The sequence below is a fragment of the Ambystoma mexicanum genome, chromosome 12 (assembly GCF_040938575.1).
Source record: "Ambystoma mexicanum isolate Mex_15411 chromosome 12, UKY_AmexF1_1, whole genome shotgun sequence".
Lineage (NCBI taxonomy): Eukaryota > Metazoa > Chordata > Amphibia > Caudata > Ambystomatidae > Ambystoma > Ambystoma mexicanum.
Window position 1 is genome coordinate 1,039,498,191 of NC_090936.1, and position 22,951 is coordinate 1,039,521,141.

Consider the following 22,951-nt stretch of genomic DNA (forward strand, 5'->3'; position numbering starts at 1 on the left):
TTTGCAGGTACGAGTTCGGAGCGGCTGCAGGGTGCCGGAATACCCACTGGATTAGATGTAGAAAGGAGTAATGGCACGTGAGTATTAAAGTTCCCCAATGTCTTTAAACGCACCTTGTTTTGTCTTTCAGATGCGGGATGCAGCGCCGAAGGCCTCCGGAGCGTGCAAAGAGTTGGTAAGCTTTTGTCTTTCAGATGCCGGAATGCAGTGTGAAGACCTCCGGAGCGCACGAAGAGTAGGTAAGCCTTTGCCTTTCAGATGCCGGAATGCTAACCTGTTCTTTCTTGTCTTTATAGGTGTTGCTGAAGACTGGATTCAGGATGGTAAGCCTTTTTCCTTAGGCCCAGGACCGGATGCAGAAGACATGATGAGCGTTCTGCTGCAGAGGTTGCAGAATAACGCAAAGCAAGATTCATCCACTGGGTGTGGTTTAAATAGCCTCCTGTAGTGCTTCGGTGTCTCCTTCCACAGCCACGCCTAGGTAAGAAAAGAGTTCCTGCTTTCCAGAAGAGTTCCAGTGTTCTGAATCTAGGGAGTGGCTCCAGCCCCACCCAACAGGAAAAGTAGTTCCAAACAGAAGGGGATCAGAGGCTCAACTGGCAGGCAAGTAAGCAGCATGGTCTGCTGCAGGTAAGTCCACCCAAGCATTATGATCCCGGCGCTTCCAGCGCTGGGACTGGGCATATTTATGAGCCTGGTGCCACTGGCGCCAGGACTGGGTCCAAAAGGTCCAAATTGGGACTGGTTGGCACTCGGAACCTGGGTTATGGATCTGCTTCCAAGGGAGTTGGGAAAACCCTGACCTTTTGGAAGCAGAGATCATGACAGTCCATGAGTGAACGTTGGAACAGTGGTGCATCAACGAGCGCCATTTTTCAAGTACAATTTCCACAGACCATCACAAGTTTTGGAGCTCCACCAAAGATGGTTGCTGAAAGACTGGGAAAACTGTAAAATATTTTCAGAACCCTTTTTTTTACCTGCAGCTGTGATTTTTTTATTGATTGATTTGGCAACGTGCCATACATCAAATTGATGGAAACTGCTCTCGCATTGCCTTGGCTATTGAGACATGTCTGTCCGTGGCTATGAGGTCTCTTTGCATTCCCCTCGATTAAAGATGTTCGAGGGATTTTATGAAACCATATTTCTCCATGGCCACTGAGGATTTACATTGGACACCTGCACGACCTCCGAACTCACAGTTTCTTTAGTTTCCATGTCCTGAAAGGGGTATGTGCAGTACTTTACTGAAAATCCGGGGCTGTCACACTATCAGCTAGCCCGATTCATTTGCCAGAGAATGTCCTTTCAATTTACAATTGTTCAATTTTCCAGGTTTGACTAATAGTGGGGAATAAAAATTCTCTTTGATATTTGTAGTACTGTGTTTTAGCAAGGAACTGAAGTCCCACAAAATGACAGAAACTGGCTAACTTACTAAAAGTAGAGCCACTGAATAGTAGAGCTGCTGAACACAGTAGGTTTCCAGCTGGCACTTTGCCCAGCATCGGTTGCGTGGACCATGAAAATGTATGATGGAGGTGGGCACAGGTGGCTTGGATGTTCAGTTTAGTGCCTTGTAATGCACGAGTCAGAATCAACAATGGCTCCCCGCATATTTTCCCCACACATTTCAGCATCAGTATAATCTCTACCAGGCAGCTGTTGAATGCAATGTATTTCTGTTCCTTTATTAGCCAATCGTCCTGCATGATTGCGGTTTGTGACTCAACTGTGGTGGACAATTCGCCCAAACTAGGCAAGCTGTAGTTGAGATCTTTGGCAAGTTCCTTGGTCATTTGCGTTGAAGCTTCAGTCTCTGTTAATTCAGCTTGTGTTATTTGCACAAGAATTGGAGAAACCATCAACAACAAATGTTTATTGGGTGGACCTTTTTTGCGGGTGTAGATTGTGTCAAGTGGTCCTCGAGGAATTCCAATGCATCTCCATTATATTCAGTTTCATCTTCATCTTGACGAGTTCTCACATTGTAGCAATGGTCCAACAACACTTTGCTGGCTTTGCCGGTCACATTCAATTTATTTTTCTGGCCATTGGACATAAGCATCTCGAGTCAGCTTATTGACTGGACCACACTCCACATCAAATAGTAGTTGCTCCATGGTATAATCTGTTTGGCAAGGAGCATCATTGGTTTCATTTGTTGTCTGTGTCTTTATACTTCTTTTCCTTCTGGGCCTCTAGGAGAAGGGTTGTAAAAACATGTTCAATGTAAATCACACACACAGTAGATAGCACTTTAAATAAAAAAACATGTTATAAAGAAAACACCAGCCCAAAACACTTTGAGAAAACGAAAAAAAATGTTTTTATAAGCTGGTCTACCAGCGCTGATCCATGTGCCTCCTCTTCTAATTCCCGACCTTGCATACATTCCTTGAATAGAATATTGATTAAAAAAGAAATCAAACATTTCTGAAATTAAAACCTTTCATCGCACACATCGCTTACATACATAACCCTGTAAACAGTGTACGTCGTTTAGTCAAAATATACATTTCGAGCTTCACTTGATTGATGGCACGTGTACTTGATCAGAGATCACCGTGCCAAACATACTGATTGTAATGTTGCACTCAAACATTTTGCAATGTATTCTGCATTAGGGATATATTGTAACGTTAGAGCTGAAATGACAAAAGTTCGAAAGGACTGCACGTTTATAAGAATGTCACTGTCTAATAGTTTCCTATGCAGGATTTACTTTCTTTCATTCAAGGGTACTGTCAGTACGCATAGCTCATACTCTGGACCAGCTCCAAAGGATGATGTAATTGTAGTCGAAGTACCAGCATCTCCCCGTAACACAGTACTTGTTTTAGTATGGATGAAAATAGCTAAATGGAAAAGAGACAATGGGATGCAGACAATGGTACATATAAAGAGAAACCTTTAAATGACACATAGTGTAAACAGCCGACAGGATACATAAAGAATTCCATATTATTTGACATTCCAAGCATAATACATTCTCGTAATTGAAAAGTGAAATAAAATTACCTGATAGGCGCTAGTAGTTGTTGTTGACTCCAGAAAAGAAATGGATGCACAATCTTGCTCCTTCATTTTCAGTGCATTGTCACGAAGTGGTAAAAGGGAAAATTAGATTTGCATTAGATATGTGGGAAGATCCAACCCTTGATAATATGAACTTCTGCAAGTCTGTAGGGCTCACCATTGGTATACTGGACGTGTCGGTGATGTCGTCACTTGCGAGGGTCTCTGCTCCAATAAGTATGCTATCCTAAAAAAATGGACATGTCAAGGACGCGATTAAGAAAATATTATGCGTCTTTTGAAGGGCACTATGGCATTGTTTTCTATGGTCATAATTACTTTCTATGATGCTCCATAAACCAGGGACAAATGTGTAGTAAAATGTGGTATAGTTAAAAAGTAATACAATCTGGTAAATATGCAATTCATCATTTGGGAGTCACCTGAGGCAGCGTGTGCACGAATAGAGCTGGAATTGCATTTGGAAGCAATTTACGAGACGTTCGGAGTCGATGTTTTTTTGTGTACTGCGATTGGTCGTACATATCGGGGGTAAAGTGCAGGCTGCAGATGCAGAATCGATTTAACCTCGAGTCTACCAAGACAGCCTCGACTCTACTTTCAAGCTCGTACACTGGAAATCCACAACGTCAAAGCCATTCTCTTATTAAATCAATATTCGTCGGGAATTTATGCATGATAGTGCCCATACTTTTGATATGGCTCCTAGAACGGCAACCGAAAACCAACAAGGAGGCATTCTTGAAAATTCGGTATTAAAAAAGTACACATAATTACACATAAATTCTACTGAATGCATGAGATTGATGGGATTATATCAAAGTTTTCTATGCAATGTTTCTTTTGGTCAAAGAAGCAAAACGTGTAGCGTAGTCGAATATGCACTGGGATGACTTAATTTATTGATGCGACGTAAAGCGTAACGTGTTACTCGTCCGTAGAATGTACGTTCATGCATCAAAAGTAAACATGCTTATAGAAATGGTTCGAGAAAGATGCTATTCTATCACAATTGACAGTGATGAAATTTGCTATATATTGAGATCGGAACACTTTAAACAGTAGACAATGGTAAAGTAATGAGATGAATGAACATTACACTATTAGGTACATTCGTTCGAAATAGATAGACATTTTGAGATCAGAAAGAGATGATTAGGTGACCTGCCCTTACCTTAACTAACAAACAATGGGATTCAGCAAGCAGGGTAGTTAGTAGCACGAGACCAGGTAGCACGATCACGAGTTGACTTCCAGTGCTCACAGATGTTCTCCGAATAACTATCAAGGGGTTTATAAAGAATTAGAAAAGTGGGTGTGTATGTGATGCAGAAAAGGGCCGCAACACTGCTGAATGGAGACAAACGTATGTGGATTGCAGGGGCGCAGCCTGCTTCAGGGGAGTCTGCCTGGAGACACAGCGTCTGGCTAGGCCATGTGAGCAATGGCCCCTGCGCGGAAGATACCTTTGAAGTGTACATGGTGTTTGGCATCTTGGCCGTTACCACCCTGCCAGCCCCCTTGGGAGGGCACGGACACAGGTGCGAACAGCCATTGATACTGGAAGGGGTTTGAGGGGCATGAGGCATGCAGAAAAGGGCCGGAACACTGCTGAATGGAGACACACTTATGTGGATTGCAGGGGCACAGTCTGCTTCAGGGGAGCCTGCCTGGAGACACTGGGTCTGGCTAGGTCATGTGAGCAATGGCCCCTGCGCGGAGGATACCTTTGAAGTGTACATGGTGTTTGGCACCTTGGCCGTTCCCACCATGCCAGCCCCATTGGGAGGGCACAGCCACAGGTGCGAACAGCCATTGATATTGGAGGGGGGAAGGAGGAGCATGAGGCATGCAGAAAAGGGCCGGAACACTGCTGAACGAGACACACTTATGTGGATTGCAGGGGCGCGGCCTCCTTCAGGGGAGGCTGCCTGGAGACACTTGGTCTGGCTAGGCCAGGTGAGCAATGGCCCCTGCGCGGAAGACACCTTTGAAGTGTACATGGTTTTTGGCACCTTGGCCATTCCCACCCTGCCAGCCCTGCCAGGACAAATGAGCGTGTCATTGATTGAAATAATAATTGAAACAACTATTCATAAAAGTTGATTTTTATTTTATTTTATTGCTGATGTTGATGGCACAAATGTACTATAAATTGTATACTTCGGGTTGCAGCACAGTGTGGGAAAATCCCCTGTACCGACCACTGTCACTGGGGAATTTGGCTCGAATGGCACCAATGACCAGGCGGGTATTACTCGTCAAACGCGGTATCTAAGCCTCCCATGAAGTCACCATGTAAACGAACGATAGGCCACCAGCCTGTACCACCTGTGGAAGAGAAACATACAAACTGTATTTAAATGAACATGATAAGTGTACAAACCTAGTTGAAAATGCAATCTTACATCCGGTGGCATAATTGCCAGTACAAATGTTACTTCATGGATCTATCAACTTGGGCTTTAAAGTGTAGACACATTACAAAAGTGAATACCCAAGCAATCCATAACATTTGGGAGACAGAGAAATATTGTTTCTTGGTTGTACCTGAAAGACACATAAGATGACCACTATGATTTCCCCAAATCGCGAGAGATGTATTGAATTGCCAGACTACATTCATTTGGCAGTGATAGATCAAAGTTACGACAATATAGGAGACAAACATGAAATGTTACTGGCCTAAGTTACATCACATCTAGAGGACACTTACTTGTTACTTGGATTGCGAGGGTGAACTGTTGTGCGAAGTTCGTGCATAAGCACCATCATAATCCTCAATACGGACCTTGTGAGACAGGCTGCCCTGAAGTCATGCAGCTCGTTAACGCATTGCAGCCGTGTCTCGTCTTCCGATAGGTAGGCCAAGAATCCAGAGTTTTCTCAGCAGCAGCAGTTCTCCTCCTTGGTTGGCATGACCTTGCACCAATTGCGGGTACACCAGGTGGAGATGTCTTCCATGTGGCCAGGCTCTGGCTCAGGATCCGGTGATTCGTCCTCCCAACTGTCGTCCGATACCCCATTGTTTCCGCATCTTTCTCTTTCAACTAATTCCGCCTCGGAATACTCTGGCTCGTACTGTTAGGGCTGTGTTGTTGCCATTATACGACAAAATTAACATCGGTAGTAATGATAGTAATAGTATCTGACCGCACAGGTTACGAGCAACGAAGATAGCTGAACTGAGCAGAAAAAAGTCACAGGAAATACAAAAAAAGACAGTGAAACGAGTGAAAAAGCAACTCTGATGTCTGATGAGAAGCGGTCTGTTTAGACTTCTTAAGGAAAGAGGCGTCCTGCCATTTCCATGGAGACCCGTCATTAGCTGGCGCACAGAGAACGTTGACAAGAGATGTGCATTCGCATAGTGAAATGGGCCGTACGCGTCTAGTGATGTCAGCTTCAGGGGCGGGAATATGATTTAGTGCCGCAAGGGCAGGTCAACTTAGGGCGATGCGGCAAAGGATAAGATTAGCACAAGATGGCCACGCCCCGATGCTTGATTTTGCATGTGTAAAAGTGAGAAAACTATGGTAAGGTGCATAGGAAATGTTTTTACTATCGATCACAGATTGCTTTAATAACAATAACATTTTTGAGCACATTATTCCTTTAATGCAAAGCAATTTTGTGGCTGTAATACATTAAATAAATAACAAAGAAAAAGTTAGTATTTCCTGATATTGACATTCTGGCAGACATTGGTCCAGCCAGCATGAAAATGTATGGGCAGTGCCAGGATAATAATGTTTTTTTAAACTGACATATATCGTGGGAAAATGCATAATGAAAATGTGTTGGAAAATGCTCCTGTGCACTTTTAGTGACTTGCATCTATTCGATTTTTTAATGAGTTAACCTACAAAACCAAATGCAAACTGTGTGTCTTTTTTACACAGTTTTGAAAAAGAATGCTGTAAAAAGCACAATTTGAGCTCATTATTTTAAAAGTTTTCTCAGGGAAAGAACCGCCACCTAGTCCCCCTTGGTTAGTTCGGCCACTCTCACTACACTTGGTCGCACCCGTATACTTAAGGGAAACATTTACACCCATCCAATTAAAAAATTCACCAGTCTTCATTGAATTAGGGGGAGAGGCACTGTATTTTTGTGCTGGCTTATGTTTCACTCAAAGTCTGCTGAAACCTCCTGAAAAATAGCAAAACACTCAGAAGACTCCACCTGTCATCACAGACCTCTCGAATCTCTTTTGGGGGTTGTGGTTATCGACTTTTAGGCTTTCCCACCTCAATCCATGAACTTGGGTCATCGTTCATTCTTGTCACCACTGTGGTACAGTTAGTTCCTCTGTCAAGTAGTCAGGTAGTTACAAAAAGAAAACATCTTATTTGGTCTTCTTAGCTGCATTTCAGTTAAGGTAACGGTAGCGGAAAGATTTGTGAAGACACCCACAGTCAGCATCATCACTCCAGCATCTCTTATTCCAGCTTCCACTTGTGGAACCCTCATCCACTTGTGCCTTTCATTCACACATCACACTCTTAACATTCTACCTTCACCCATGAAAGGCAGATGACGCAGGTTTCATCATACAAGAAGTTTAGAAATTCAATCAGATGTCCATGTCTTACCTGTGAGGGGTACCAAAGAAAGAAAGGTATGCAGTTTCAGAATCCCAGTTGAAGCTTGATGTTCACTTATCATTTTGGAGGGGTTATTTAGAGGATATAACCCAAGGGGATAGGCAGACAATGCCGACAGAGGCCTGCTGTCCATGTTAAGGGCCTGAACAAAGCGAGGGTCCCTTAACGCGGGTGGAAGGGCTATTACTGGAGGCAGCCCTGAGAGCTATATTGCCATTAGTACCCACGAATAACTAAAGGCAGTTGCTAAAGTCAAAGTGAAAAAAATAGTTAAAAAACATATCTTTGTTCAGTACTGCAACACTGCGTCAGGAACAGGAGTCCGTCTTCAGGGTTGATTACGAATCAACCCTGAAGAGGGACTCCTATTCCAAATGAGGCTCTGAGGACTGAAGAAAGGTGTTTCATTTTTTAAAATTCTTACTTCACCTTTAGCACTTGCACGTGGTTACTCGTGGGTGCAAAAGACGTTATGGGGGATGAGGGAGGGAGTGATGGAGACATAGGTTGTGGGCATGCGGCAGTGGAGGAGCTTGGAACACAGGCCTATACCAGAAAACACAGCCAGCATTCTGAGCTCCCTGATTAGCTAGGGCGCCCACCAAAGGTGCTAATACCGGATCATTCCATGTCACAGGGACATTCTAATCCCATCCTGCACTTTGCTTTTACTTAATTCTTCTTTGAGTACATGGTTTTCAGTTGAAGTGACCCAAGACTGCAAATCCCATAATGCAGTTTGGGAAGAACAGCCCAGGCCAGGGCATGGTGGATGACAGAGTCATGTGATAACCCTACAGAGGCACAATTCTAATTAAATTATAGCTGAGGCAGAGGCTGAGACACAGCACTGTGCATATATTTATTTATTTTATTGCTTTATTTGTACATTCATAGGAAGCGCACAAAGCCCATAGGCATCTAGGCGCTGATTACAGAAAAGAGGGGAAGCAATCGTAGCTGGGCTACAGGGGAGGGGAGTAGACAGGCAGGGAATTGTCAATTGAAGAGGTAGGTTTTAAGTTTCCTCCTAAAGCAGTTGTAGGAAGGTTCTCCTTGCAGGTGAGGGGGGCGGGGCAAGCGCATTCCACAGGGTGGGGGTACGGACTGGGAGGCTAGAGCCCCCCGATTTTTTCAAGTTGAATGTAGGTGTTGTGAGGCGATGAGTGTGGGCTGATCTAACTGGCCTTGTCAAAGAATGCTTCTTGGTATTCTGTGCAAGATAAGGAGGAGCATCGTTAGATAGGCATCAGTGGGTGATGGACAAGATCTTAAACTTGATTTTATCCTTAACCGGGAGCCAGTGGCCAGATTTTCTAGCTTGCAAGATGTGTTCCTGCCTGCCAATGTCTAGGGGAGCCCGGAGGGCATTGGTTTGAATGACTTGTAGTTTGTGTAGGTTTTTTTCAGTAGTGCACAGAGTAGAGAGTTAGAATAGTCAAGTTTTGATCTGATGAGTGCATGTGCTACTTCAAGTCGGCTCTTGGAAAACAGGAAGGATTTGCTAGCATTAATGAGCTTAGTCCGCATAGCCCGATGATGCTGCAATGTGACTGACTTGGCGAGTCATGCTTAGCGCAGATTCCAGGTACACGCCTAGGGTCTTGACAGAGGTGCCACTGGAATGGTATGGCCATTGATGGGGAAACATTTGTAGGCTTGGTACAGTTTTGAAAGGTGGGCCGATGAGGAGGAGCTCAATTTTTTCGTCATTGAGACAAAAGCTATGCGCGGCCATCTGAGATTGAATGGCTACGCAGATCGACGATATTTTGAGATGTGGTCCCTGGTAAGGGGAATAAGAATTTGAGTGTCATGGGCATAGTTTGTATATGATATGTCGAGGGAATCCAAATGGTCGAATAGCGGCCTGGTGTACACATTATAGAGTGTAGGGGAGACACAAGAGCCTTGGAGTACACCACAGGGGATAGGTGTAGGGTTAGCAGCAGTGTCCCCGGAGAAGACACAGGAGCTTCTGTTGGGCAAGAAGGAGGCAACCCATTTTTGTGGCATCCAGAGAAAAGGGGCAAATGAGTTGAAGGTCTGACAAAGGATCTCATGGTCCACGAGGTCAAACACTCAGAGACGTTAAGCAATAGTACTAGTGAGTGGTCACCATGGTTGTTGGCATTTTCGAGCTGATTCCTGAGGTCTAGGAGGGCTTTTTCAGTTCCATGCTTTGGGCAGAAGCCTGATTGCCGAGTGCCCAGAATATGGTGAAGCTTGAGGAATGCCTAGACTTGCAGGTAGGAAAGTCACAGTTGTTATGGGACGATAGTTGGTTGGAACCGCGGGGTCGACTGCAGGGTTCTTGAGAAGAGGGGAGCTCCAGTATTCTTTCGAGGCAGAGGCGACAGTACAGGAGGCAAAAAATGAGTTAATGATGGTGGCGATGAGGGGGATTAGGGGTTCTGCACATTCCTTTATCAGTGTTGCAGGACAGACATCACCTTTACAGTGTGAAGGCTTTAGACCTATAATGGTCTTCTCGAGGGTGGTGATACTCACGGGTTGGAAATGGAAAAGAGGGGTAACTCTTTGGGTGTTGGGTGGAGTTACCCTAGGTGTGAAGACTGGTGTGCAAGTTATCTTGGCTTTTATTTTAGATTAAAGCTGTATGATTTTCCCTGTGAAGGTATCTTTGATTGGTGTTACACCAGGCATTGGGCCACATTACAAGTCCGGCGGTAATCCTGCCGTGCTACCTGCGGGTTGCCGCTGGACTTGCAATATTTACCGGTGCCTGGCTTGCCGGAATCACCGGGGGATATCAACCCCGGCGTTTCTGGAAGTCAGGCGCCGGTAAATGTTAATCTCCATTCCCAATTTAGTCCTACAGGACTCAATGGGAATGGGGACCACAGAAGCACCGGCACCGTTACTAACAGTGCTGGTGCTTCTGTGAAACTCTGCGGGCGGGTGCCGTTATGCCCACCAGGTCTGACCCTGGTGGGCGCGACGGCACCCGCTCGCAGAGTCGTACTATGCCGGTCCGGTAACAACGGTGCCTTAGAATGATCCACTGTCTTTTGTGATGGTGGAGAACGGAGTGATGGGGGTCTCCAATTCTCGGAGTATTGAAAACAACTTGCAGGAGCTAGAGGCTGCCCTGGAAATTCTTTTGTTGTAAACAGCTGATTTGGGATTCTGGATGGAATGTTTGTAGTGACGTGAGATTTCAGAAAGGCGAAGCTTGTTGACTACAGATGCCTCTTTGAGCCAGATGGCTTTGGCAGCTCTTTTGGAGGTGCGGATAGCGCAAAGGTATGGGGTAAACCAAGAGTTACAGTGTGTTGACTGCTTGGTTTTGTGGGTTTTAAGGGGGGAAGGAGGTTAACAGTCATACTAAGCAAGTTGTTGTAGTGCTCAACCAGGAGGTATTGTTCTGAGTGGGTGGGAGAGGGAGGCTGAGAAGGGGAATGACCTTGTTGCTGGTTAATTACGGGTGCCGCAGGCCAGGATGGAGGTCAGGCCGACTACTGGCTTAGCTGGGGTTGTGGGGTTAGGGATGGCAAAGGTGATGGTATGGTGAGATGACCAGGGACACAGTGATTTGGAAATGATGGAGATGTTACTATTTTGGTCCACAATCCAATCTAGGGTGCAACCAAGCAAGTGGGCAGGGGATAATATATGTTGGGTGCAGCCAAGGGCTGCCAAGGAGTTGGATAAGGTGATGACTTCAGAGTCAGTGGGGTCGTCTAACCCAAGATTAAGTTGCCCAGGAGTTGGAATTGGGTGGTGGGGTTAATATTGGTGGACAATAGGTGAATGAGATCAGTTTCAAGTGTTGATGTTGCCTGGGGGTCGATAGATGAGGTGGATGGTGAGGTGGTGTTATTGGAGCGTTTAAGCTTGGCTTACATCAGTTCACAGTTAGGTAGGCAGGTGGTGGTAAGAGATGGTGCCGGTAGGATACAATACAGAGAATCCTTGTAAATAAGGGCAACGCTGCCTCCTTTTTTGAGTGTTATGTCGCAGCGCAGCATGGCATGTCCCAAGGGGATTGCCATCGATAGAGTTGGACCGGCAGTAGGTGTTAGCCAGGTTTCATTTAGGGAAACAATTAGAACAATGAGTTTTAAAGTGAATTGTACTGGTGTGGTATTTTAGAAATCCAGGCTTGAAACCATCAACTGTGACATAACCTATTTACTTAAGATTTGAAGTTCAGGAGGTTCTATGACATAATGAAATTGAGTCTGTAGTTAGTCAAGAGAATAAGTAACTTAAAAACCTGAGCTAATTAACACAAACATACAAAAGACCTCATTACACGGTAGGCGGTGAACCATGGCGCAATTATCGCCATGGTTCATGCCGGTAAAATACTGGCACCGCCTTGGTGGAAAGGGGAATTACCGCCCCATTCCAAGGTTGGAGGGGCGGTAATTCCCCCTTCCACCATTGCCCTTCCCCATTCCCATTTTTACCCCACAATGGGAATGGGGAAGGCGCTAATTACGGCACCGTAAATTGCGGTACCGTAATTAGCTCCCTGGGTCCCTTTGCGGGTTGGTTTTTAACGCCTGCAAAAAGTAGGCGTTAAAATCCCCAACCCGCAAAGGGACCTCGTAGTAAGGCGGTAAGGATTTACCGGTACCGGTAACATACCGGTACCGGTAAACCCTTACCGCTTACCATGTAATGAGGCCCATAGAGAGAAAATTAGATAAAAACAACACAACACCGTTTTTTGCTGTCAGGTGGACAGTAACTGATTTAATTAGTCAAATGATTGTTTAATTTCCTATTCCATGCATCATTCTGGTAGCTTTTGAGCTGAAAGGGGAAGGGGTGTATTTAATGTAAGGGTGAAAGAGTAAAATAATCTTTTTAAATTTTTTTTTTTTTTTTAAAGGCCTTTCATCTTTCTTAGGTCGATAAATGAGTACCAACACAGGTTGGGTGATATTGTATGCATAGTTGTTCTATAAAAAAAAGAGCTTAAGCGTAAGTGCTATACAATAACATTATCATTTGGCCTTGGACGTCTGCTTGGATTCACAGTAATTTAGTGTACTTAGGAACAATGCTATTTGATGCCACTTCCTGTTTTGTCAAGGGGTGAAAGGTTGTGTTTCCTTACTTCCCGGGATGTCACTTTGGGGTGTGGTCAAATGACATCACGTCCGGTTATGTCATCAGAGGTCAAGGGCCGTGAGTCGAGGGGTGGGCCACTTTTTTGAGGCGAGGGGTGGGACACTTTTTTTTTGGTGACCGGCCTATTTCTTGTCCCAGTCCGACCCTGAACGTTATCCACATTTGCCAGTATCCTGACAGCTCTACCGCCAGGATACGTGCAGGGTCGGAATGAGGGCCAATGTTTGTATTTATGTGTATTAGACAGAACGTTTGCTTTAAAAAGTGAAACGAAAACATTTGAATTGGAATAGTGCACAATATGATTTCATATTTGGAATCATATTAAGCATATGCAAATCGACCATGTAAAGACTCATGGCTATGTTCTTGACATGTTGGAGATGCATTATTTTCAGTTTCAAAGAGGGGATGTAAATATTATGTTCCTCAGAAACCCAAGGGCATGAGCCTCCATGTAAATGTAAATTACAATATCATTGATGCCTTGCACCATGCCGTACAAAAATAACATCATACATCATATATCTTTGCCTGGGGACAGTCCCCAACGCTGTGATAGTCTTTTAAAAATTATTGGTATGATAGGTTACATAAATTAAAGAACATCTTAGAATGCCCCAATGATAGTCTTATCTAGAAACTGGTTAAATGTAAATAATATAATCTGGGTTGTCAAATCAGATACACAGAGCACATGGACTGGGTTATCAAAGCACTGAATATGGGAATGGGAAGAAACCTTTGAATATTTTATAGAGGAAAGGGCATAAAAGCTGAAGATTATTGAAATGGCATATAAAATACCTCCAGCAAGTGCTGCCACCAAGCACTGCTCACTGAAGTTGGTACATATTTTCGCAGGCTTGCTTTTTTATTTATTTAATTAACATATTATCAACACTGTTTGCATCTTGAAGGTAATGATTCTGCAAATAATCTATGTGGTATCCCATTAAGTAACATCAACGTTGTTACCTTAAGAGTTGACCTTCAAGAAAGGAGTCCTTTGACGATGATGCTGAAATGGTGGCTTTTACTGAACACTGGGATATAGTCAGCTGATCAGTGCAGAGTCTTTTTTTTTACAGTTAAACCTACTTGCATAATCATGGAGGGTTATTCTGAGAAGAGAGTAAGGGCAATCGGCACCATTTCAGATTATACACACCTAGTTGCGCTCGGACTCAATGTAAATGAGAATCCTCTGCTCCTGAGTCCCCAGTAGTAAACTTCACAAATGTAATGACTGACTCATATGTTTATATTATATTTCAGAAACCAATGAACTGAAAAGTATGCAATGTATTAGCGCGAAACATGTGTAGATCAAGCATTACTGACATTTTGTGGTTAGTAAAATACATTGGAAAACTAACAAGAATAACAACTTCGACAATTATTGGATAGAGAAAATGACCTGGAAGGATAATAATTAATTTTCATGTGCCACACATTGTAAATTACCTATTTTTGCCGAATTTCATTTTTGCAGAATTTATTTTGCCGCATTTGTTACCACTACTTTTATAGTAAAAATATTGATGGGGGTTTGAGTTAGGTATATAGAAAGGGGGAATAGGGACAAGGGTAAGAGGGGTGTGGAAAGTTCCCCCACTTTTGCAATAGAAAAAGTGGTAAAATCGGTAATAAAATAAAAAATAAAATGTCATTTGGCAAAGAAAACTTAGGAAATCATCATATATTCCCCATATAAGTCAGTTGCAATACATTGGTGCATAATAATGTAGGTTGCAATAAACAATAGCATGAATATTCATTTGCTTTAATGTTGCGCCAGTGTAGGGGCAATTTTGAGCGTAGTGATGAGGTGTGAGAGTTGATATCAGGGAAATGGCAGTTACCTTCTATTAGGCTTGGGTCCATTCAGGCAATCTAAGGATGGAAAAGTGAGGCAGTTGCATTGACTGTCACAGGGGAACCGTAGAGAGAACCTCGCAGCTGCCGTTGGGTGTAAGGAACCCAAATGGGATCAGGTTCCCAGCACAATGAATGTCGTAGCAACATAGACACAGCACATGATATTTCCTGCTTCTTTCAAAACAGCTGATTATCCCACCCTGTCCTCATCACTTTATTCTCTTAGTATCCCTGGTTCCATCCGATCTACCTTATCACACAATTTCTATCACTTGTTGGAAAGCACTGCCAATCTTAGATCTTTTTTTCAATGGTTTGCTTCTTGATCCTCTTCTATTCTCTCTTTAGTTGATATTAAGCAATGTGTTGGCTGTGAATCTCACATCTACGTTGATGACTCCCAAATCGTTTCCTGATCTTGTTCCCTCAACTCTTCAACTCTACAGATTTGACTCTTAGCCTGTCTATGTTTGGGGTAGTCATGGATGGTCTCCAGATTTCTCAGATTCAATCTCTCTAAAATGGCAGCTCTGCTCTTCCCAGCAACTAGATATCCTGAAGCACAGTCTATTGATACATCTTTACCACATCCAATATTACTTCAAGGATTGCTGCATGAAGCATAGGCATTCAGTTATTATACACTCTCAACTTTCCATAGCAAAGAGCTCTTGTAGTTAGTGGTTGTCATATCCAACTTTACAATATATACAAAGTTCATCTACACTTTCCCACCTTTAAAATCCCTCTTTGAAAGACTGGTTTTATCCCTCTCAGTTATTATTTTCTTCTTAGTGCTGGCATCCCTGCCTATAGCTTTCCTCCAGTGCAGTCCTTCCAAAATGCTCATGTTAAAAGTCTGTATGTCTTGCCAACTCTGCGAATGCACGACCATATAGACCATACTTGAACTGGCTACTGTCACCTCTTTCTAATTTCACTTTCTTTGTATTGTATTCTAAACCTTTCATATATTCCCCTCACCCCCTTATCTTTCTACTCTTACTGCACCTTATTGAAGGGAAGTGTTTCCATTGTTGTTTTTGCTCAAAAGGGTGATTCCTTTCTAATGCATAAAAATACCACACACCTCTATACAGGCAGTGAAAGGATCTATGCATTTGCCAGACAATGGTTTTTCAGTCCTTATAGTTCTATAGTGAATGCACAGTTGAATATGTGTCAAAAAGGCTGTGTTAAGGAAAGCAAAGGAACTCGTATTTTGGAAGGAGAATTGCAATGAAGATGTTAAATGACAGACACATCGGCAAAGCCTTGTCCGAGTCAAGTTGACTACCCCCGCCTCTCAAAGTCTCCAACTTATACCAATGTCTATACGCATAAATGTACATAACCAGGACTAGAATGATGTTGCCACATTGCACCAAAAATGTTGTAACTGGCTGTGCCCTCAGAAGAAGCCCAGACAAATTACATAAGCAATCTATTCTCAAACAAAAACACCTCATTGTTTTCAAATAGGTAGTTGCGAATGATTGCTGCCATACAAAACACAACATTTTTTTATGTAATAAAACATCTGTCTTTCTTTAAGATCCCCAGTTTATATGTGTCATTTCTGATGTTAACACACTGATGAGACCTGGCATAAAAGAATGAGTACCTAATAAAGTTACACTTACCAGCTGGGTTAGGCTCCCCTATAACTGTAAGAGAACTCGGGAGAGGAGGGAGTGTCTATCACAAACACTGTGGCACAGACACGAACAAGGGACAGATCGTTTAGCAACGGAAAGTATTATTTGAAATAGAATTTCTGGAGTGTAGGCTCCAAGCTGCTTGGCTGTTGGCCCAATAAACTAAGCAACCAATTAACGGGAGGTGGATTCTTCCTGGAAATAGCTCTGTCCCCTAGGCAGAGTACACATCCACAAACCGTTATGTTTGTTTTTTGTCTAATAACACACATAGCAGATATAGAATATCTCCAGTGCACTACTACGAATTAAAAATGATTGCATTTTAGGCTTCATGCTGCATGCATGCAAAGTGAATTTGGCTGTGGGTGCTCCCTGCGCTGCTGGTAGCCTTAGAATGTGGCACTCGAAACAATCTGCAAGCTATACTTGCGTGCAGATTGTACAATGAGAATGCTCTCTCAGCACTCCATGGGTTATAATTAAGCTTTATAGACATAGCCTGAGAGCCATATCAGGAGTTACGCTTCCTGGACTCCAAGTTAAAGGCCAGAGAGAATCAAGTGACTTTGACAAGGTTCATGGGCCCATAACTCTCGGTAGGACGAGGTCTACAAAGCTATTAGTGTGCCCTTCGCGCTTTAAAATAATGAAGAAAAAGTATCTACGAAATCTTATATGAATCTATTTAAGGTAATTGACCATTTGACCAGCAAGTGGAGCAATTTCACATGGTAACAATCACCTATGGTAGTTTCCCAGGAGATTAGAGTTGACGGTTATTATTACGGTCAACGTGGAGAAGGGGGTTGGTCTGTTAAGGTGCAGCTCATAAGAGAGACAAGGGCAGAATTAAAGGGGAGTGTTTATTCCCCCTCCCATTTCTATGGACTTTTTTTTCAAACCTTGGGTGGGGGGCAGTGTGTTAATATTCCGAGATGAGGGGACGTCATATTCAAAGCGCAGTCCATTGCTCTATGGCCACTTTCTTTTTCGGTAAATGCTTACTTCATTGTTCATTTAAGGCACCCACTTCACTCCTCTTTCGGCCGTCTGCACACTTGTGTCTTAATTGTGAGATCAGGTCTGCATCGCTATGATACTTGGAACAATCTGTTAGTTATACCAAGTAGTCTAAGTGGCATGGGAAATCCAGCTGGGGCTCAGTAAGGGGGCGTGACCTATGGTGGTCGTGGCCTAATGGGCGGCAGGTGACCCCCACCAGGCAGCCCTTTACAGCGATCATCACCCTCTCACCCAGGGTCTGAGGGGGTAATCCCTCCATCTCTTAGCTAAAGGGATGTTTGGCGGGGTTCTGTATCGCACCTTTTCACCCATAATTGCGGTGCTGACCCCCACCAGGAAGCCCTTTAATTAAGAGATGTAGGGATCACCCACGACATGCCTGACGGTGGCCAGCCCTACCAGTATGGAAGAAAAGGCAAAGCCATGTGTTTGTTTCCCCCTAAAGACTGAAGCTATGGCTCATGCTTCAGGAAAAAAAGGCCTTGGCTTCTAGCAGTGGCTCGCCAGGCACAGGGGCATAGACCACAATTATGGAAGAAAAGGAATTTTTTTCTAAAGCGCAAAGCTCATGAGCAAGAGCTTAAAGATATTGGCTTAGGCTCATCGACTATTTATTTATATTTAATGAGCATTTGTATGGCGCCTGTACATCAAAAGGTGTTTCCAGGCGCCACAAGACAAGGGGCGTACATGGGAGAAAAACAGTAATGGTCCTACTATGCCTTGTGACATTCAGAAAGTGCAAGTGCAATAACAGAAAGTGCAGGGAGAGGGGAAGAGGGAGAAGTGCCATGAGGGTGGGTGGAGTGCTAAGGGAGCCCCAAGGGGGCAAGTGCTCAGCATAAGGGGTCAACTAGAACGAGGGAGGGGAGGTGGAAGGGTGCCAAAGGGTAAGTGCTGGTAAGGGATGAGGGGACGACTAGACGAAGGAGGGCCTGCCCTAGTAAGGATCATGAGGGGTACATGCCACCAGAATAGATGCAGGTGGAGCTAGCAGGAAGGGGGAGGGAGAAGGAGAAAAAGAAAGAGAAAAGGAAGATCTTGAGAAGTTTCTGGAAATTAAGGAGATCCGGCTCAAGACGGAGAGAGGCAGGAAGGCCATTCCAGAGGGAGGCTCCTGCCAAAGAAAGAGATCTACCCGCACTCTCTGCTTAGAGAAGCGTTTAACTTGCAGAGATTTAGAGCTAAAAGACTGAAGTATTCTTGCAGGGAGGTATTTAGGGAGAGAGAGTTGGATGTAGTGTGGTCCCAGGCCCCAGAAAGCTTTGTAGATGATGCAGAGTGTCTTGAATTTGATCCTTGCAGCCACAGGGAGCCAGTGAAGAGACTTTAGGGCTGGAGAGATGCAGTAAATGGGCTTGAGGCCAAGGATAAGTCTTGCAGTCCTATTCTGGAATAGCTGAAGAGGGCAGAGGGAGGAAAGAGGCAGATTAAGGAAGAGGCTGTTGCAGTAGTCAAGCCTAGAGTGCACTAGGACTATGAAGACATTAAGTTCCTGGGGGAAGGTGAGGAAAGGGAGAATACCTCTAAGGAGGTGAAGCTGAAAATGAGATTTCGTGACAAGGTCTACGATGTGAGGTGAGAAGGAGAGAGGAGTCAAAGATGACACCAAGGTTTTTTGCTCATAAGAGGGTGAGGTGAGGGAGCCCAAGGAGGGCAGCAAGAGAGTAGGGAGGAATGAGGGGGCAGGGGTCCCAATGAGAAGGATCTGGGTCTTAATGGCATTAAGGAAGAGATCATTAGAAGCCCACCATGCCTGGATAGGGGTGTGACAGTCAGGAATGAGAGAGGAAGGAGAGGAGGAAGAGGAGGGCATTAGTGTCATCAGCATAGCATTGAAAATTAGGAGAGAAGGTGGAGAACAGGTGGGCGAGAGGGGCAAGGTAAATGTTAAAGAGCCACAGTGAAAGGATAGAACCCTGAGGGACGCCGCAGGTGGAGAGTGAGATAGAGGCGAGGAACGGGCCCAGTTGAACTTGTGAGGGCATATTTGAGAGGAAGGAGGTCAACCAATCAAGTGCATGGACAGTGAAGCCTAGGATTTCACAAAGCCGTTTTATGAGGTTGGAATGATTGACTGTGTCGAAGGAGGAGGATAGATTGAGGAGGATGAAAACTGAGGTAGAGTTGGAATCAAGGTTTGAGAGCAGGGACTTTAGGGAACGCCGGCAGTGCACCCATTTCATAGAAATTTTTCTGAGACATCCCACTTACGTCCCTGATTATACTGATTTGTATAGCCCACATATTGGCCAATCACCATAGCGCACATCACCGAGGGTGCACTAATAAGATTTAGCAGTGGAAGACTTTATCAGACTTGTGAACAGATTCCCAATCTAGGTTACCAGAAGAAACTGGTTGTTGGCAGAGAAGTCTTTATGGAAGGGCAAAAAGGGCATGAGCCCCGAGAACCCCACATTGCTGTCTGATACAAAGATATTTTTATCCATTTAAAATAAAAATAAAACATAAATACCACATGTCTGGATATTGCATAATTCATTTGTGAGTCTATAAACATGCAGCCTAGCTATTGTCAACATGTACATTATATTCAGATCAACTAATCATGTAATGCTTCCTGTGTTCCCTGTACTGAATGCAGTTTGTGCATTTACTACAGTACAACTCCTGTAGTGTTTTCGCCTTTTTGTGAACAATATCTTGATTACTTGCAAAATCACAGTTGAAATGCATATCCATAAATGTGTTTGCCACTATGGTGCAGAAGATAACTCAACGAGTTAAGCAGAAGTCTTTGTTCATATGCCAGAGCACAGTACCACATTCTGGCAAGATCAACTTTGCTTTTTCTATGTCTGAGGTTGAGAAACTTGCATGTGCATATACCTTGGGGATAGTAACACCAACTGTGTTACAAAACAGCATACCTGCACTTGATTGCACTATCTATAAAAATGAATGTAGCATCAGCATGGTGGTCTTCTAGAGCTCTGTTCCTCTTGACACAAGAGTTGTTAAAAATTGAGCAGCAACACCCCAAGAAAACACATAAAGTGCCAGTCTAGAAAAGGTTAAGGTAGTCAAATTCAAGACTATTTAACCAGTGTTGAGGCTCATATTCTGGTTTTATCACAAGATGATACAGTGATCATGGACAAAACATCTTATCTCACTGTATAGGACTGTGTTGTATTCTGTGAAAATGTTTGCCGTCTCGCAATCTGGTCAAATTGCTTAGTCTGTTTCCTGCTATGTCACAAAAAAAGTTTTATTTTTTTTGTACCACGTCAAATGCTCTTCTGCGCATCATGAATAACAATGCATTGTGTGTGTTAGGTGTATTCAAAGCTGTAAAATACAATATAATGGAAACAAACAGATGAGATTATTTAGGCTTGCATCAGTGAGTATTCAGGTACCTGTATATTTCACTTGATAGAGAAAATTAAGCTAAAATCATTGACCTTCAGCATAACACTTTTCTATCATTTTTGTTTTTAATTGTTGGGTTCTTACATAATCTTTGCATCGTCCAAGTCAAGTCTACAAAAAGGTATTATTTGAGTTCATGAAAGCCAAACATTCACACATATTGGCACCAAGCCATATGACTAGAACCTGAAAACAGTTCAAGTGTAGAAATTGCACACTGGGCTAAAATCCCAAATTCACTTCTTAATTAAAGTGGTGATCTTGGGCAACTCAATTAATCTGTAACATTTGCCAGTCCCTAAACATTTAAAAAATGTCAGCCCCTAAATTCTGAGGGTTCTCTTTAAAAAAACTCACTTTAACTGGCTATAATCTTGCTTTCTATGGAATAATCATGACTGCTGAGATATCGCACACCACAACGTCTTTTGTTTCTTAGCTCACTAACATCAACAACACTTCAAAACCTTGGCTCTCTTCTAATCTCAGTCTAATTCTCAGTAGCTGCACCTTTCTGAGTAGCTTCTTATCTGTATCCACGATCTATGATTTGATATGAGTACCCTTCTGGTTGCTTCTGATATGTCTCCTGCTTCCATGCATGCACACTTTTATAATCTGTGAGACTGCTAATCCGAGTTCTTTTTTTTTACTTCTACTGTTCTGTATTTTGCATTTACACTATGGCTGGTATATATCCTTGTGGCTGCTCTTGTTAAAAAGTGCCCTGTACCTGTGCCAGAACACAAGTACCCTGGTCGTGATCTTTTATTAGTACCTCGGCGAGGGACAATCAGATTTTTACATGCAATCTGATTGGCCCTCGCCTGGGCTTTACCCGACCGGGAATCCATCACCCGGGATTCCTTTCCTTTGTTCCCGGCGGATGGCGTGGCAGCCCCATAGCCAATGAGGAGGCGCGAAATGGGAAATCCCCACTCAGAGCCTCCACACGAGCCTCCATCAGGGATTCAGGTAAGTGTTTTGTCTCGCTCGCCCCACCCCACCCTCCAAACAATCCCCTCCCTGCCCTCCAAACCCCCCTTACCTTCTTTTTGGTCCTTTTTCGGGAGCGAACGCGCTGGGATCACTTCTGTCCCCAGTGCGTCCACTCCTGATGGCCACCATGGAAAGGGAAAACAGAATCAGTTTTCCCTTCTCAGCAGCCATTTTTTTAAATATATTTTTTCCTATTCCGAAACACTGCACCGTTTCGGAATAGAAAAATAATGCTATTAGTACCCCGGTCTTGTGGGCCAGGGTACTAATAGTAATAAGCTCCTCGCCGTGTGGGGCTTTACCGAGTCAGGTAATGCCCCGGGGCCTTCGTTAAGGGTAATGCCCCCACGGCTCGGGGCTTATTGCTTAAATGTTGACCTTGAAATGCCACTTTTTTATGAATCTTATTCCAATAAGGATGAAGAGGGCAAGGGGACTTTGTGGGTACACATTTGCTTATTGTGTGACCAGAGATTCTAGACCCTTAATTTTTTTAGATCGAGTCCTACCCCAAAGGTGTATGTACACCGGGTCCCAAAACTCTATAAGATGGTCCTGAGTGTCCACACACTCCCAGCATGCCACAGTCGATCATTCCTGGCTAAATGTCCGCAGAGAGATGTGAGAGGATGTTGCTTATATACTTGACAGACTGCAAATGTTTTTTCATCCATCTTGCTAACTAACGCAAACACGTGTAGGAACTTTGGGTTGGGGTCACCAGACAGAACACATGACTCAAGCAATATTGTACCCAAAATGTACCCCGAACACTCACCTACTGTGAGCGGCTAGAATTCCCACAGGCAGTCTCTGATGATGTTCTCGCAGTCTGCCACCACAGACCCACACTGGTCGCCACGCAAATAGTAGCCATTTGGGGCCAGCACCGCCAGGAAGTTTGTCCCTCGGATCTCGATGTAGAAGTTTTGAGGACAGTGGCCATCGATTGTAACGCTGCCATCCGGCCGTATCTGCCAAAATCTTCCACCCTGAACTGCAAAGGATGTTAGCAATCAACAAATGACACAGCTAGAGACAGTCACAACAAGCTTTCTTATGTGTTTTTGTACTCTAATGATGTTCTTCCAACATTCATGCTGTGCACATCATGTGAGGAAATCTAGGATTGCATGAAATAGCCCGTTGCAATGGTGTTGAAGAGCAAATGGATTAAAGGCATGGTAAAACATTGATCTGCACAGGAGGTGACTAACCAGAAAACAATGGCAG

The 22,951-nt window shown here is 43.8% G+C and overlaps 1 protein-coding gene across 1 annotated transcript in view; it reads right to left on the minus strand.

Moving 5' to 3' along the window:
• Window positions 1-22,951, minus strand: part of FSCN3 (fascin actin-bundling protein 3) — a 476,374-nt gene that overhangs the window by 62,491 nt on the left and 390,932 nt on the right. Inside the window, exon 6 of the mRNA XM_069629566.1 lies at window positions 22,497-22,715. Within this exon, the coding sequence (XP_069485667.1) occupies window positions 22,510-22,715 (206 nt within the window). The 3' untranslated portion in view covers window positions 22,497-22,509. The remainder of the gene's footprint in view (window positions 1-22,496; window positions 22,716-22,951) is intronic.